We start from the raw sequence: 14139 nt of genomic DNA, 5'->3' as shown, positions 1-14139 counted from the left end.
GGGTGAGAGGAAATCACCGGCCAGAAAGCAGCGAAGTAAAAGCTCGGGCGAAGGAGGTAAGGTGATATACTATACATGAGGCAGTATGTAATGGACAAAAGAATTACATACAACGTAAAAAATATACAAAACATACAAAAATGATGGAGGCAGAGGAAGACACTAGGGGATTTGCAAGCGTTAAAAGCAACAGAGGCAAACACTGTTAGATCACAGCCCTGCGACTGTGGGTCCGAGAGTAAGTGCTTGGATGGACATGCAGGCGGGACAAGTGTGGGGGGAAACTGACATCTACAGATGTACGAAGCTTCAACAAGGAAGGAGCCACGATGGCGTACTGGGTTATACGCTGGCTGGCTACAAGGTCGGCAGTTCAAACCACCAGCTGCTCCATGGGCTTTCTATTCCATAAAAAGTTGCGGGCAGTTCTATGTTGACGGGGTCACTATGAGTCAGAATTGACTTGATGGCAGTGAATTGGTTGAGAAAGCGTATTTGTATGTCTACACTTGCCCTTACAGACCCAGGAATATGGTGGTGCGCACGGTGGGCAAAGATACAAAAACTTTTAGACACAACCAAACACCTCGAGGGAGTGAGTTGCTGGGGCCATAACCTCAAGGCACATAAAGGGCAACTGGCAAGACAGAGCTCACGTAGACAATGGTCTATAAGGTTTCAAGAGCAAAAGAGAGAAAAATAGACAACATTCTACATCACGATTTGGAGAGTCAAGGCCGGGGTTTTAAGAGCTCATGAGCAGGCATCTAAAGCACAATGATTAGTCCGTCCCCGTGCGGAGGAAAGAGGAGTATACGAAAAGCAGAAGGCACAGAGAAACTGTGAATGCACTGGACTCTGGTACCATGCAAAGACCATCAGAAGGAGAGGGTGCACGGCCCCCACTACCGTCTGCTCAGAAAGGGATCAGGTCGCAAGGTCACGGATAAGGCGGGAAGAAGAGGTGGACATCATCATCCAAGAGACGAGGCTTTCTGGGCACAGACTGACGGGCCCACCGCGTCTAAGGCCCTTCGTCACCCCTCAGGTCTCAAGCTGAACTCACCTCATGGCTGTGTTCGAAGAACCGGCCACTGAAGATCAAAAGGGCAGCATTTACCCAAGGAAAAAAGTCCGGAGGGTTAGGAGAGGAAACCGGAAGGAGGGAGGAGGCGGGGGCCGTGCTGAGACATTGAGGGGATCGCAAGGGATGAGCTGAAGCCAAAAGCACATTCCTTGTGGAGTGTGAAACTGACGCTCTGCGCTGGGAACCTTGACCGACCACACACCGGCTCTTCCGGACTCCAGCCGCTACGCAGTGCCCACGAAAGGCCCGATGCCCGCGAGCCTGCGCCAGTAAGCAGAGCACTTTGCATGTGATGCGCAGTCTACAAGTTTCCAGGCACAGAAAAGCAGGAGCCCTCCCCGGGATTCTGAGGAGCCCTCGTGGCCCAGTGGGCTACACTGTGAGCTGCTAACTACTGGGTCGGTGGTTCAAACCCACCTGTGGCTCGGATGAGAAAGATGTGATTGTCTGCTTCCATAAAGATTTTTTTTTTAAGTCCCAGAAAACCCAAACAGGGCAAGTCTGCTCTGTTGTATAGGGTTGCCGAGAGTAGAAATTAACTCCCGGGCAGAGAGCTTGGTTTGGTTTTCATGAGTCTGCGCTTGTTCGCAAAATCACGCATCAGAGAAATGTTCAGGATGTGCATCGTCGAGACATGCATCGCTATATAACCACACGAGACGCGCCTTCACTCAGAGCGCTGTGGAACCAGCATTACCCTTCCGAATCAGATTGTATTACATTCAATTATACATCATGATTGCATGTTTCCTAATTATGTCCTATTAGAGCCCATAAAACACAAGATAATCCCATCCCTGTTGAGGGCAATTCACAATGACAGGCCCTCTGAAAAAGGTTTCTGATGCATAAAAAAACCAACATTCTTTCGTTTGGTACAAAGAGATTTATTTAATATCAAGTGACAGGAAACAATTTCTGCGTTAACATCAATTGAAAAATGACTTGCGTCTGGTTTCAGCCAGCACTTACGGCCCATTAGTACACCCAACGCATGTACTTTTCAATGTTTCGATGTATTCTTGTGTACCAAACACTTCTGAGGACCACAGGCTGTAGCCCTTTAGCCATCCTCAGAGGTAACTAAACCCGTCTTCCCTGGAGTATAGAATGGTGGTGATAAACCTTGTGCTATCTTCAAATCTCCATGACGTCCCCCACGTTTCAAGGAGGTTTTCTCAAGCGTGTCTGCCCACAGAAGCCGGCTGGCCGGGCACTACGTGGGACACATGGTGCCCAATGAGAGACCTGACAGCAACTCATGGGAAGAAAACAGCGTCTCATCTCCAGACCACCATCCTGCTGGCCCCTGCGTCAGAAGGCAAACCCAGGTGAAAACTCAGAACTCACTGCCACTGAGTCTATTCCAAATCACGTGACACCACAGGACAGAACAGAGATGCCCTGAGGGGGTCTGATTCTGTAAGTCTTTAAGGGGAGCTGAAGGCCTCCCCTTTCTCCCATAGAGCGACTGTTGGTTTCGAACGGCTGACGTTGCAGTTAGCCGCCCACACTTCTAGATAACCCTCTGGGGGAAACAATCAGTAGGAAAGCAGGGAACTGGGCTGTGTGTACAAAACTGCCCGAATTGGCCAGGAGCCAGCAGTTAAGACACTGTCCCCCCAGTGAGTTCACTTTCAAGGGTCAAAGACAAGACTTGAGACCCAAAGCTCGACAGTGACAGCACCGCAGACCGCGCAGTTGGAAACACCTGACGGCCCTGACACATCTGCACGCGGCAGGTTTTCACTCCAAAAGCAAACTAACTAGCTCACTGCCATCAAGTCAATTCCGACTCGGAGCGACCACAGGACCGGGTGGAACTGTCCCTGTAGGTTCCGAGACTGCAACGCCACAGGAGTAGAAAGCCTCATCGTTCCCCCGTAGAGCGGCTAGTGGTTTCAAACTGCTGACCTCGTGGTGGGCAGCCCAGCTCAGGAGCACTACCTCACCCGGGACCTTGTTACATTTATGTGACTAAAATAAATTGGACTCAAGACAATTAAGAAATACACAGCTCCCCAAATATAAAGCTTTCATTACAATGACAGTACACGTCACCTTTCAACCAGGTGGGCTGCTAAGGGATTTAGTGGTGGAACATCGGAGGTAGCAAAACAAAGTGGGGGGATGGGGGGGTTCCCTAAGTAGTGGTCTGGCAGGAAAGAGCCAAGAGGTTTACACATTGCCTATCTCTGTCCTTAACTCAGATCTCTGCAGCCACCTGTCGTTACTGTTGTACCAACATGCAAAGATGACTGGCGTTAAGAAACGCTACTCCAGCGATCAATGTTGCTTTCCGGTGCCCTCAAGCTGCTTCTGACTCACAGACATGCTGTGCACAACGGAACCGAACACAACACCGCCCGGTCTAAGCCAGCCTCACAGCGGTGGCTGAGCCCACTGCTGCAGCCACTGTGTCCAGCCGCTTCCTTGATGGTCTTCTTTTTTTGCTGTCCTACTTTACCACACATGATGTCCTTTCTCCAGACCGGTCCTTCCTGATAACGAATCCAGAGTAAGGGAGATGAAATCTCACCAGCCTCGCTTCTATTAGGAACAGAATTATAAAAGCTCCTAGTCATTAGGAAGAGTATTATAAAAACTGTGTAAGTATTATACTAATTATGTTATCTACAATAGTTTTAAAAATCAAACAAAACCCACAGCCCTGTGAGCGATTCCAACTCAATAGTAACCCTTGTAGGGTTTTCTGGATTATACATCTTTATGCAAACAGGCAACCTCATCTTTCTTCCAGGGAGTAGCTGGTGGGTTTGAACCCCCGACCTTGCCTTATCACCTAACTCCTAACCCACAACACCACCAGGGCTCCTTATAATGTAGTACAGGAGCATCATTTTTACATATCTGTACAAGAACATTGAAGTGTGTAGTATAACATTCACTATTCAAAGATAGAAAACCACCAACTGCCCAGTGATATAAAAGTAAATTAATAAAACTAACCTGATCCAACTTCTCAAAGGAAAGTAGACTTGTCACTAACAAGGAATCTATTTTCTAACAAAATAAAAGGACCACAGAGACAAGACAGCGAGCTGGCAAGGCCCAGGTTCACCTCTGGAAATACTGAGATGTACAAACCGAACACAAAACCCACCACCACCAAGTCATTTCTGGCTCAGAGCAACCCTGCCAGTCAGAGTAGAATTACTCAAATTATAATTCTCTACGGACGCAGGCAGGGAGCCCTGGTGGTGTAGTGGTCCGCACTGGGATGCTAACTGCAGAGTCGGCCGTTCGAAACCACCTGCCAGCCTGAGGTAGAATGATGGGGCCTTCTACTCCCATTAAGCCACAATATCAGAAACTCACAGAGGCAGTTCCAGCCTGGCCTATAGGGTCACTCTAAGTGAGCAGCGACTCAGTGGCAGTGAGTTTGGTTTGGTTTGGTTTTTCATGGAAGCAGGCAGCCTGAAGTAACAAGTGCGTTCAAACCAGCAACCTTGTGATCGGTCAGCAGCCTCCTTTTAGAGGATTGTTACCGAAGCCCCGAGAAAAGCTCCTATCTCTGAGCAAGAAAGAGGTCAGGGTTAAGGCTGGGCGGAGCTTAGCCAAGTTTCACAAGAGGAATTACATTTTTAAAAACAATGTTGCCAGAAGGATACCACAAACTGCACAGATTCTCAAAGCAGCACCTGGAAACGGGGAGACTTCCTAGCAAGAAACACACCCTGGCCGCTCCATGCTCCCCAGGAGGACCCTCTACCCCAGTGGTTCTCAACCTTCCCAATGCCGCACCCTTCCATACAGTTCCTCATGTTGTGGTGACCCCCCCAATCATAAAATTATTTTCGTTACTACTTCATCACCGTCATGTTGCCACTGTTAGGAATTGGGAGGCACCTGTAAAAGGATTGTTCTGCCCCCAAGGGGTCACGACCCACAGGTTGAGAACCAGTGCTCTGCCCCCCAAGCGCCAAGCCCTCTCCGAGAGCCTCCTCTGTCCCCCACACTGCAGCAGCCGGTGGGTTCACACAGAGCTGGCACTGAGCAGCCCAGTGCCTCAACCAGGGTGCCACCAGGACTCCGAAGGGAACTCACCAGACAAGGGACACCTGCACTCTCACACAGAGGTCAAAATCCTCCATGGGCATCAACAAATGGAGAAATACGAATGTCCATGCTCCCACACCAACAACCTCCGCCTTAAGTGGGGCACTAGCTGAGGCCCCCCTTCTGTCACCCTATACCCTGTCACACATACAACAGAAGTGTTATTCAAGGGGCCCCAGGTGGTCACGAATAAGGAATAAGAAGAGAACACAATACACCGAACAACAACAAAAAAAACTCACGGTCATCGAGTCGACGCCAACTCACAGCGATCTTATAAGACAGGGCAGAACTGCCCCTGTGGGTTTCTGAGACTGTTAATTCTTTAGGGGAATACAAAACCCTGTCTTTCTCCCAAGGAGCAGCTGGCTGCTGGTTTCAAACCGACGACCTTGGGGTTAGCAGCCCAACACATAACCCACTTTGCTACCAGGGCTCCTTACACAGTACACAGCAGTAGGTCTAGGCCTAACCACAGTGGTGAAGCCAAGAGGCAGCGACGGGCAGGAGAAGGGCAGGCACACGCCCTGCGCAGCGGCAAAGCAGGTGTGTTAACTCTATGCATCGGAATCGGTGCCTGTGCCAAGGCTTGAGCTTGACTGTTTATGCTTTTTACAAATGGGAAAAAAAAATCCCCAGCCAGTGAGCTGGTTCCAACTGACAGGGCCGAAGCAAGCAGAGGTGAGCTGCCCCTCCTGGGATCCTTACAGGAGCAGAAAGTCTGTTCTTTCTCCAGGGCAGCCCTGGATGGGTGCAAGGTGCTGAGCTTGCATTTAGCAATTCAATGCATAACCCGCAGCCCAACCAGAGCTTCTCTTTCTTAACAAAACAGACACAATGTAACCAACAAGGAAGAGACTGCTCCACAGTGGGAGGGAAACGGGCGAAGGCTGCCTGGTCAATGAACAAGTACACAGCGAAGCTAGCTGCTACCTCCTCTGGTTCCCATGCTATACTTCTATTGGTGCAAACTACTCCTTCCCCTGGACTCCTGTCTTACAGAATCGCTACCTCTCTGCTCTAATTTTAAAAAAAACTAAAAAAAAAACCTCACTGCCACAAGTCGATGCCAACTCAAGGCGACCCTACAGGACAGAGCAGAACGGCCCCGTGAGTTCTACAAGAGTAGGAAGCTCTGCCTGTGTCCTTCGGAGCGGCTGGTGGTTTCTGCTGACCTTAAGAATCGCAGCCCAACTTACAACCACTGCACTACGCCGGCCCCCAGTCCCTCTCTACTAGCCTCCCGTTCCTGTCTTTTATCACAGATTCCCCCACAGTCTATAGGCTCTTCAGGGGTATCACCTGCATCTGATTCGTCTGCGCAAAACCCAGGATGTCCATTCATTCACTCCGCAGGCTTCATTAAGTGAATACCAAGGACCAGGCACCATACTACAAGCTGAGGCCAAATCCATCCTGTTTCCATGGCTGCCTAAACGGCTGAATAAGTGGGCAGATCTTCATGAAAGAATCCAAAGAAAAGCATGTGTCTTACTCCCGCAGGGGAGTCAGAAAGGAAGTTACAGATCTTCTTCCTGCGGTTTGTATCGCGAGTCTCGTCTACACTGCTGTGCACTGTCAGAGCGCCTCGCAAGCTCTTTGGCATCTTTCACTGCCATCGGGTTGATTCTGATTCATAACGACCCTACAGGACAGAGCAGAACTGCCCCTGTGGGTGCCCAAGGCTGTAACTCCATGGGAGGAGAGCCCCTCCTCCTTCTCCCTGGGAGCAGCTGGGGGTGTTAAACTAACTTTGCGAAGCTGTGTGTCACCCACTGTACCAGGCCTCCCTGTTACATACAGAGAATTGGTTATCCCATTCCTACAGGGACAAATAGTGACTTAGCACGCCATCATCTTAAGTACTGTTGTTAGCTGCTACGCCATCAGCACCCGATTTGTGGTGGCATCCATGCACAACAGAATGAAATGCTAACCGGTCCCTGCGTCTTCTTTGCAGACCAGACCATTGTGATCCAGAGTTTTTCACGGTCTGATTTTGAGAAGTCGATCATCAAGTCTGTCTTTCTTCCTAGTCCAGCTTAGTCTGGAAGCTCCACTGGAACCTATTCAGCATCACAGCAAGAAGTCTCCCCTGACAAGGCAGGTGGTGCACTGGCTACAGATCACACCAGGTCTCCCACAAAATAAGGTACGAGTTCTACTGCTGACCTTGATCTCAAACCAAACCGACTGCCATCTTGTCCATCCCGACTCACAGCGACCATATGTAGGGCTGCCGAGACTGCAAATCTTTGTGGTAGCAGACAGCCTCATCTTTCCCCCTCAGAGTCCCTGGTGGATTTAAACACCTGACCTTTTGGTAGCACTCCAAGGTTCATGAGATGATACGTATTATCAAAGTCTGGTTTATTCATTCATTCAACATATTTGTCAAATGCTTATTGGGAAAGGTGACGCTTTCTACTCCCATAAAGAGTTACAGTCTCGGAAACTCACAGGGGCAGTTCTACCCTGTCCTATAGGTCTGTTATGAGTTGGCATCGACTTGATGGCAGTGTGTTTGGTTTGGATTTATTGCCTGGTAGGTCCTCTTGGTCCTGAGCCTTAAAAAGATCATCAGGACCCTCCAGGAGCCAAGAACACAGCCTTTTTGGAGTTTGGCACACGTGAGGAAAAAAGGTGGGGAATGTCTTATTTAGAGAAACATACCCAAATTGAAGTTCAGATGACAATGATGTGAAAACGTGTCACAGTGTATTTTATTCAGGTGGTTTTCACACTCATTCCTGTGTCATCCTCAGTGTCCTTAAAAGTTAATACTCACTTCAATGTATTGAGGGTCTGCACCTTAGCCCTCTAAAAGATCCACCACTCCCACCACTTATATTCTGGGGAAATCGTATGCAGAGAGGGTCATGGGAAATCACATTTTGCTTTGTAGTTAAGAATCAGATGGGGATAGGATGCTGGAAAAGGCAGAACGAAAACTGAAAATGGATGTTGCCTTTCAAGCCCCAAGCCTTCCACCAGCTTTGCTGGCACGCTGGTCCCCGCATTGGCTGCGGGGACCACTTACAGGTGATAGAAGGTGTCCCGGTGTGAGGGTGGACCACGAGGACCAGAGCCTGGGAGAGCTGCCATGGAGGATGTGTCGGTCACTGTAGCCTGCACAGACGCACACACCTTCACCTGGCGTCCACGCCCCATGCAGTGTGCTCTCAGGGCCTGGGACGCTAACTCGCGAAACCCGAAGAAGAGCTCCGGCCCTAAAGAGGACTGGGGGGAAGAGGATCGTCCCTGCAGCCCCACCCCAGGCCCAGGGGAGCCCTGCGAGGGCCCGTGGGAGGGGCCGAGGGGGCACGGAGTGGGGAGGGGGAGGGGGGACGGAAGGGTGCAGCCCCCTGGCCTGCCTCCTGCCTCCCTCACCTGATCACAGAGATGAGCAGCCCCGAGGGGTCTTTGCTTTTGCTGACAGTGCTTCTGTATTTCCCACCAGCTGCTTCTGCCGCCATCTTGTACGGAAGGGAGGACCCTTGGGCTGGAAGAGTCCGGAGGGCTCCAAAACTCTCACGGGTAACCTCCGCGGAGGTATCAGCCAATGGGAAAAGAGAATTCTCCAGACCCGGAACTGGAGCGTCCAATCGCTGTGGAGAAGAGGCGGGACTGAGGCGCTAAGTTTTGACGCAGAGACGCGCGTCGACTCGCTAAGCATTCTGGGGGTTAGAGTTTTTCTGCTGCGGTTCCAGGAAGCCAAAGAAATCCATAGCAATCCATGGAGACCCTTAAATAGTGGCTTCATTTACAAATATTCTAACCTTAAGCGTGTTTGGTGTGTGTGTGTGTGTGTGTGTGTGTGTGTGTGTGTGTGTGTGTGTGTGTGTGTGTGTGTGTTTGTTTTTTAGGATTCAACGATGTTGAAATGTATCTCGTTAAAGTTTTTAAAAGCAAGGACTAAGGTGCACCTGACCCAATCAATCATCCAAGGGTCAAGCACTTCATATGCATTTGAAAATTGGACCTTGAATAAGGAAGAAAGAAGAAGAATTGATGCATTTGAATTATGCTGTTGGCGAAGAAATTGAAAGTACTGTGGACAAACAGATCAGTCTTAGAAGAAGTACAATCAGAATGTTCCTTAGAGGCAAGAATCACAAGAATTCTCTTGCATCTTGCTTTGGACATGTTATCAGGAGAGACCAATAATCGTAAAAATTATACTCAGTAAAAAGTTGATAAATAGAAAGCAACATAACTGAACATAAAACTAACCAGAAAAGGAACCAGGTTTCTTTTCTTTTCATACTTAATAACATACTTGTGCAGGTGGTAAAGTGCGCATGTGTCCTCTGTTGATAGTTTCCATCCTTATCTTACTCAGATGCTTTGCTTAGTCATCTGGAGCCCTCGTGGCATACTTATTACAAGTTGGGCTTTCATCTGTTTGGTGGGCATTTCTAAACTACCAGCAGCTCCACAGGAGACAGACTGGCTTTTCTACTGAAACGCACACTGACTCCATGGCAAGGAGAAGCGTATGCTTAGTTATCAACTCGGAGGCATAAGGAACCAGAAATGAAAAAGAGTGTGTATTCAGGCAGACCTTGTTTTCATTGTGCTTCGCCGACTGCTGTGTGTTCCACAAATTGAAGATCTGTGACCACCGTGCAACAAGCAGGTCGTCAAGGGACCATTTTTCCACCAGCACGTCGCTCACATCGTGTCTCTGTGTCTTGTTTTGGTCACTCTCACAAGATTGCAAACTTATTCAATGACTGCCGACTTCGTGGAATGCGATATCGTGTGGACATGGCTTATGTGGGCACTGGAAGCCGAAAGCTTCGTGTGACTCTGTGGCCGTAGTGTCTTTTTTGTAGTGGTCTGGAACCAAACCGCCAGTATTTCTGGAAGTCAAAACTAAAATGAGATATTTTAAACAACTAACAAAAAAGTGTTAGTGGTGGTATGAGAAACTCGGACCCTCTGGTGCTGCTTGGTGGCGACACTATGGGCTATGGAGACACTTAGTGATTTCCTAGTCATATCTCCAGCCCTTTCTTCTGAGGCGCTTATGGTAGGGTGAGCTCAAAGCACTTGGCCATTTGTACCTCCCACAAACTGTTAGTATTACCACACCAAACCCACTGCCAGTGACCCAAATCCAGCTCACAGAGACCCTATCAAGGGTTTCTGAGTCTTTAAATCTTTGTAGGGACAGATAGTCCCATCTTTCACCCGTGGAGAGACTGGTGGATTTGAACTGTGACCTTGATGTTAGCCATCCAACACTTACTAGACGGGGCCAACAGCCTAGTATGCCCACACAAAAAAACAAAAAAAAAAAACACAGGTATCTAAAAGAAAGCTGTGCTTTCCACAATAGCCATCAGGTGTAAAAACAACCCTTCAATGGATGAGAAAAATCGTCAACTCCATACAGTGGAACAAGCCATAAAAAGGACAGAGTACCAATCCATGCTACATCATGGATGAACTAGAAATTGTGCTGAGAGAAAGAAGCCAGGTGGCAGAATGCTCTCTGAGTCCATCTAGGAAGTACCCAGCAAGAACAACTCCATAAAGAACACACCAGCCTGCGTGAGCGAGTGATCGCAAAGGGATCAGTTATCAGGCATCAAAGAACAAAAAATCATCATATCATTGGCTGCACACCTCCATGATAGGATCACTGAAGACAAATGGGTGCATAAGCAAATGTAGTGAAGAAAGCTGATGGTGCCCGGCTATCAAAAGAGATAGTGTCTGGGGTCTTAAAGGCTTGAAGATAAACAAGCGGCCATCTAGCTCAGAAGCAAAAAAGCCCACATGGAAGAAGCACACCAGCCAGTGCAATCACGAGGTGCCCAAGGGACCAGGTATAGGGCATCATGCAAAAATAAAAAGAATATATATATATACCATATTGAATGAAGGGGGAAGTGCAGAGTGGAGACCCAAAGCCCAAGTGTCAGCCAATGGAGATCCCCTCATGGAGGGGTTTAGGAGAGGAGATGGGTCAGTCAGGGTGCGAGGTAGTACCGATGAAGAGCACAGCCTTCCCCCAGATCCTGGATGCTTCCTCCCCCCAACTACCATGATCCGAATTCTACCTTGCAGGGCTGGATAGGGTAGAGGTTGTACACTGGTAATATGAGGCCTGGAGGCACAGGCAATCCAGGGTGGATGATACCTTCAGGACCAAGGGTGTGAGGGGCGATGCTGGGAGAGTGTAGGGTGAGTGGGTTGGAAAGGGGGAACTGATTACAGGGATCCACATGTGACCTCCTCCCTGGGAGAGGGACGGCAGAGAAGGGGGGGGAGAGAGACTCCGGATAGAGCAAGATATGACAAAATAACGAGGTATAAATTACCAAGGGTACATGAGGGAGGGGGGAAAGGGGAGGGAGGGGGGAAAAAAAGAGGACCTGATGCAAGGGGCTTAAGTGGAGATCAAATGCCTTGAGAATGATTGGGGCAGGGAATGTATGGATGTGCTTTATACAATTGATGTATGTATATGTATGGATGGTGATAAGAGTTGTATGAGTCCCTAATAAAATGTAAAAAAAGAAAAGAGGAGAAAAAAATGATTAGGGCAAAGACTGTACAGATGTGCTTTACACAATTGATGTATGTATATGTATGAACTGTGATAAGAATTGTATGAGCCCCTAATAAATTGTTAAAATTTTAAAAAAAAAAAAGAAAGAAAAATAAAGGTTGACCACTTGGCTAAAAAAAAAAATTACAAAGGGCACATGAGGGAGGGGGGAGCAGGGAGGGAGGAGGAAAAAAAAGAGGACTTGATGCAAAGGGCTTAAGTGGAGAGCAAATGCTTTGAGAATGATTGGGGCGGGGAATGTATGGATGTGCTTTATACAATTGATGTATGTATATGTATGGATTGTGATAAGAGTTGTATGAGTCCCTAATAAAATGTAAAAAAAGAAAAGGAAAAAAAAGAAAGAAAGAAAAGAAAATGATTAGGGTAAAGAATGTACAGATGTGCTTTATACAATTGATGTATGTATATGTATGGACTGTGATAAGAGTTGTATGAGCCCCTAATAAAACGTTTAAAACAACAAAAAAGAACAACTCCATAGAAGCAGAATACCGTTTAGTGGTTGCCAGGGGGCTGGGGGAAGCCAGGGGTGAAATGAGCAGTGACTGCTAATTGAGCGCAGGCTTCCTCTGGGAGGGCTGAGGATGCCAGGGGGCTAGAGAGTGCTGGTGGCTGTGCCCTATGGGAAGGTGCAACATGCTACAAAATGGGTACCGCAGTCAACATTGGGTCACCTGTATTTTAAGGCAATTGGAAAAACATGATTAAGGCTGTGAAGTAGAACTGCCTCCCTTCAGTTCCACTCTCCATCCACTGGCTGGGCTAGGGCATTTCACTTTCCTGTGCCTCCTTGTCCTTCTCTGTAAGGAGGTGGTGATGTCATAGGATTTCCCTCAGGTGCTACTGTAAGAATAAGGGTGAGACAGACGGACACTCCTACTATGATGGCTACTTTTACAGGATAGCACTGATGTTGTTTAAAAGACCTCTCTGTGCATATTATAGGGCTATTTTTGAGCAGCAGTAACATTTTCATTTCTTCCATTACACTTCTCTGTGCTTCCCCAGTGTTCTCACAGTACTGTTTTAATGGGCAAACAAACAAAAATACTTCTTTAAAAATCGAGAATTGAACAAGGTTTTTTTAAAAAAATTAAAAAACAACAACGATGGCTTATTATCACAAGCTGCAAATGCAATGATGTGATAATTCAGCCAACGGGACCCTATTAAATCTTCATTCAACACGCTCTTGGTTTTTCTTTCTGGTTCCACCTCTCTGTCCCAAGGGGTGAAGGGGGGGTGGGTGGATGGGAACCCTGACCATTCTACCTTTTGTCTTCCTGTAACAAACAGGCCTTTGAATGCTGCTGCTAATCCAGGCGACCTTCCACTCCAGTCTTTCTCTGGGTGGCAAGCAGCAGAAGGGATGGGCAGAGGTTTTGTACGTCTCTGCCCACGCAGAACCTTCAGCCTTCGAGACAAACTCCCAACCTCGCCAAATTACACGGACCCCAGAAAAGTTTATGGTTCACAAAGAGAGGAACCTGAGCGCTCTCTGACCAGGTACACGACTCAGAGACTCAAAAGCAAAGCAAAGTAGAAACGCCCCCAAACCAAGCAGCTACTCCAAGCGCAAAGAAGGATGAGCAGAAGGGCTGAGGAGGTTTCTATGGAAACTTGGGGATGGTGGCTAGGATGACGGAAGAAAGCTTCATGGAAGGGTGTGTCTCTGTTGGCTGCTTGCAGTCCACTCGGGCTCCAGGCAGCCCTACGTGCATGACAATGAGACGTCCCTCCCACGCCATCGTCTTGACGGTTGGTTCTCGTGAGTCCCTTGTGCGATGATGGCTTCATGACATGGGTGGGAGGTAATGAGACAGGGCTAGACAAAAGCAGAGTAGATTGACTTAACCAGCCGAGGAGGAAGGGAGGCAGGATAAGGTGAGGAATGAAAACACGCATTCCCGTTCAAGGGAATGATTTGTCTGGAACAATGGGTTCGTGCAGAAGAAGTGGTGGCAGAAGGTGGAAGGATACACGGAGCTCAGCTCAGACGAGACCTTGAACCCCGGGACCGGCATTCCAGGAGTGCGCAGTGAGGCCGGGAGTGGTATGCCGGTCTTGTTTTAGGTGGTCTATTGTATTGTAAACCAGAGCGGACCGTGCATTCTTATTGCATTGGTAAATACACCCAAAGGCTCTTAAAGCCACGGGAACATCCAATTAAATTAAAATGCTCTGACCCCTTTGGATGAGAGGCTCTCTATAAATCCAAGGTATTGATATTCTTATTATTGTGGATAAATGAAATGTGTGAGGGAAGCTAGCTGGACAGCAGAACGGCTTCCCTGAGATTTGTAAAAAAATGAAAATAAAATAAATTCCCAGCCCAGGCTGTCTGAGAGACACACAGCACTTACAAAACGGCTCCCACAGGTGCGGG

At 48.2% G+C, this 14139-nt stretch overlaps 1 protein-coding gene across 1 annotated transcript in view; it reads right to left on the bottom strand.

Annotated features, from left to right (window-relative positions):
• The window catches only part of EXOC4 (exocyst complex component 4), a 718575-nt gene extending 709885 nt beyond the window's left edge, over nucleotides 1–8690 (bottom strand). Inside the window, exon 1 of the mRNA XM_075558685.1 lies at nucleotides 8558–8690. Coding sequence (XP_075414800.1) covers nucleotides 8558–8643 — 86 coding nt within the window. The 5' untranslated portion in view covers nucleotides 8644–8690. The remainder of the gene's footprint in view (nucleotides 1–8557) is intronic.
• Between the last annotated feature and the right edge of the window lie 5449 nt (nucleotides 8691–14139).

Source organism: Tenrec ecaudatus, chromosome 9 (genome assembly GCF_050624435.1).
Source record: "Tenrec ecaudatus isolate mTenEca1 chromosome 9, mTenEca1.hap1, whole genome shotgun sequence".
Taxonomy (NCBI): domain Eukaryota; kingdom Metazoa; phylum Chordata; class Mammalia; order Afrosoricida; family Tenrecidae; genus Tenrec; species Tenrec ecaudatus.
The sequence above is the reverse complement of the archived record's forward strand: the minus strand, read 5'-3'. Positions and strand labels throughout refer to the sequence as shown.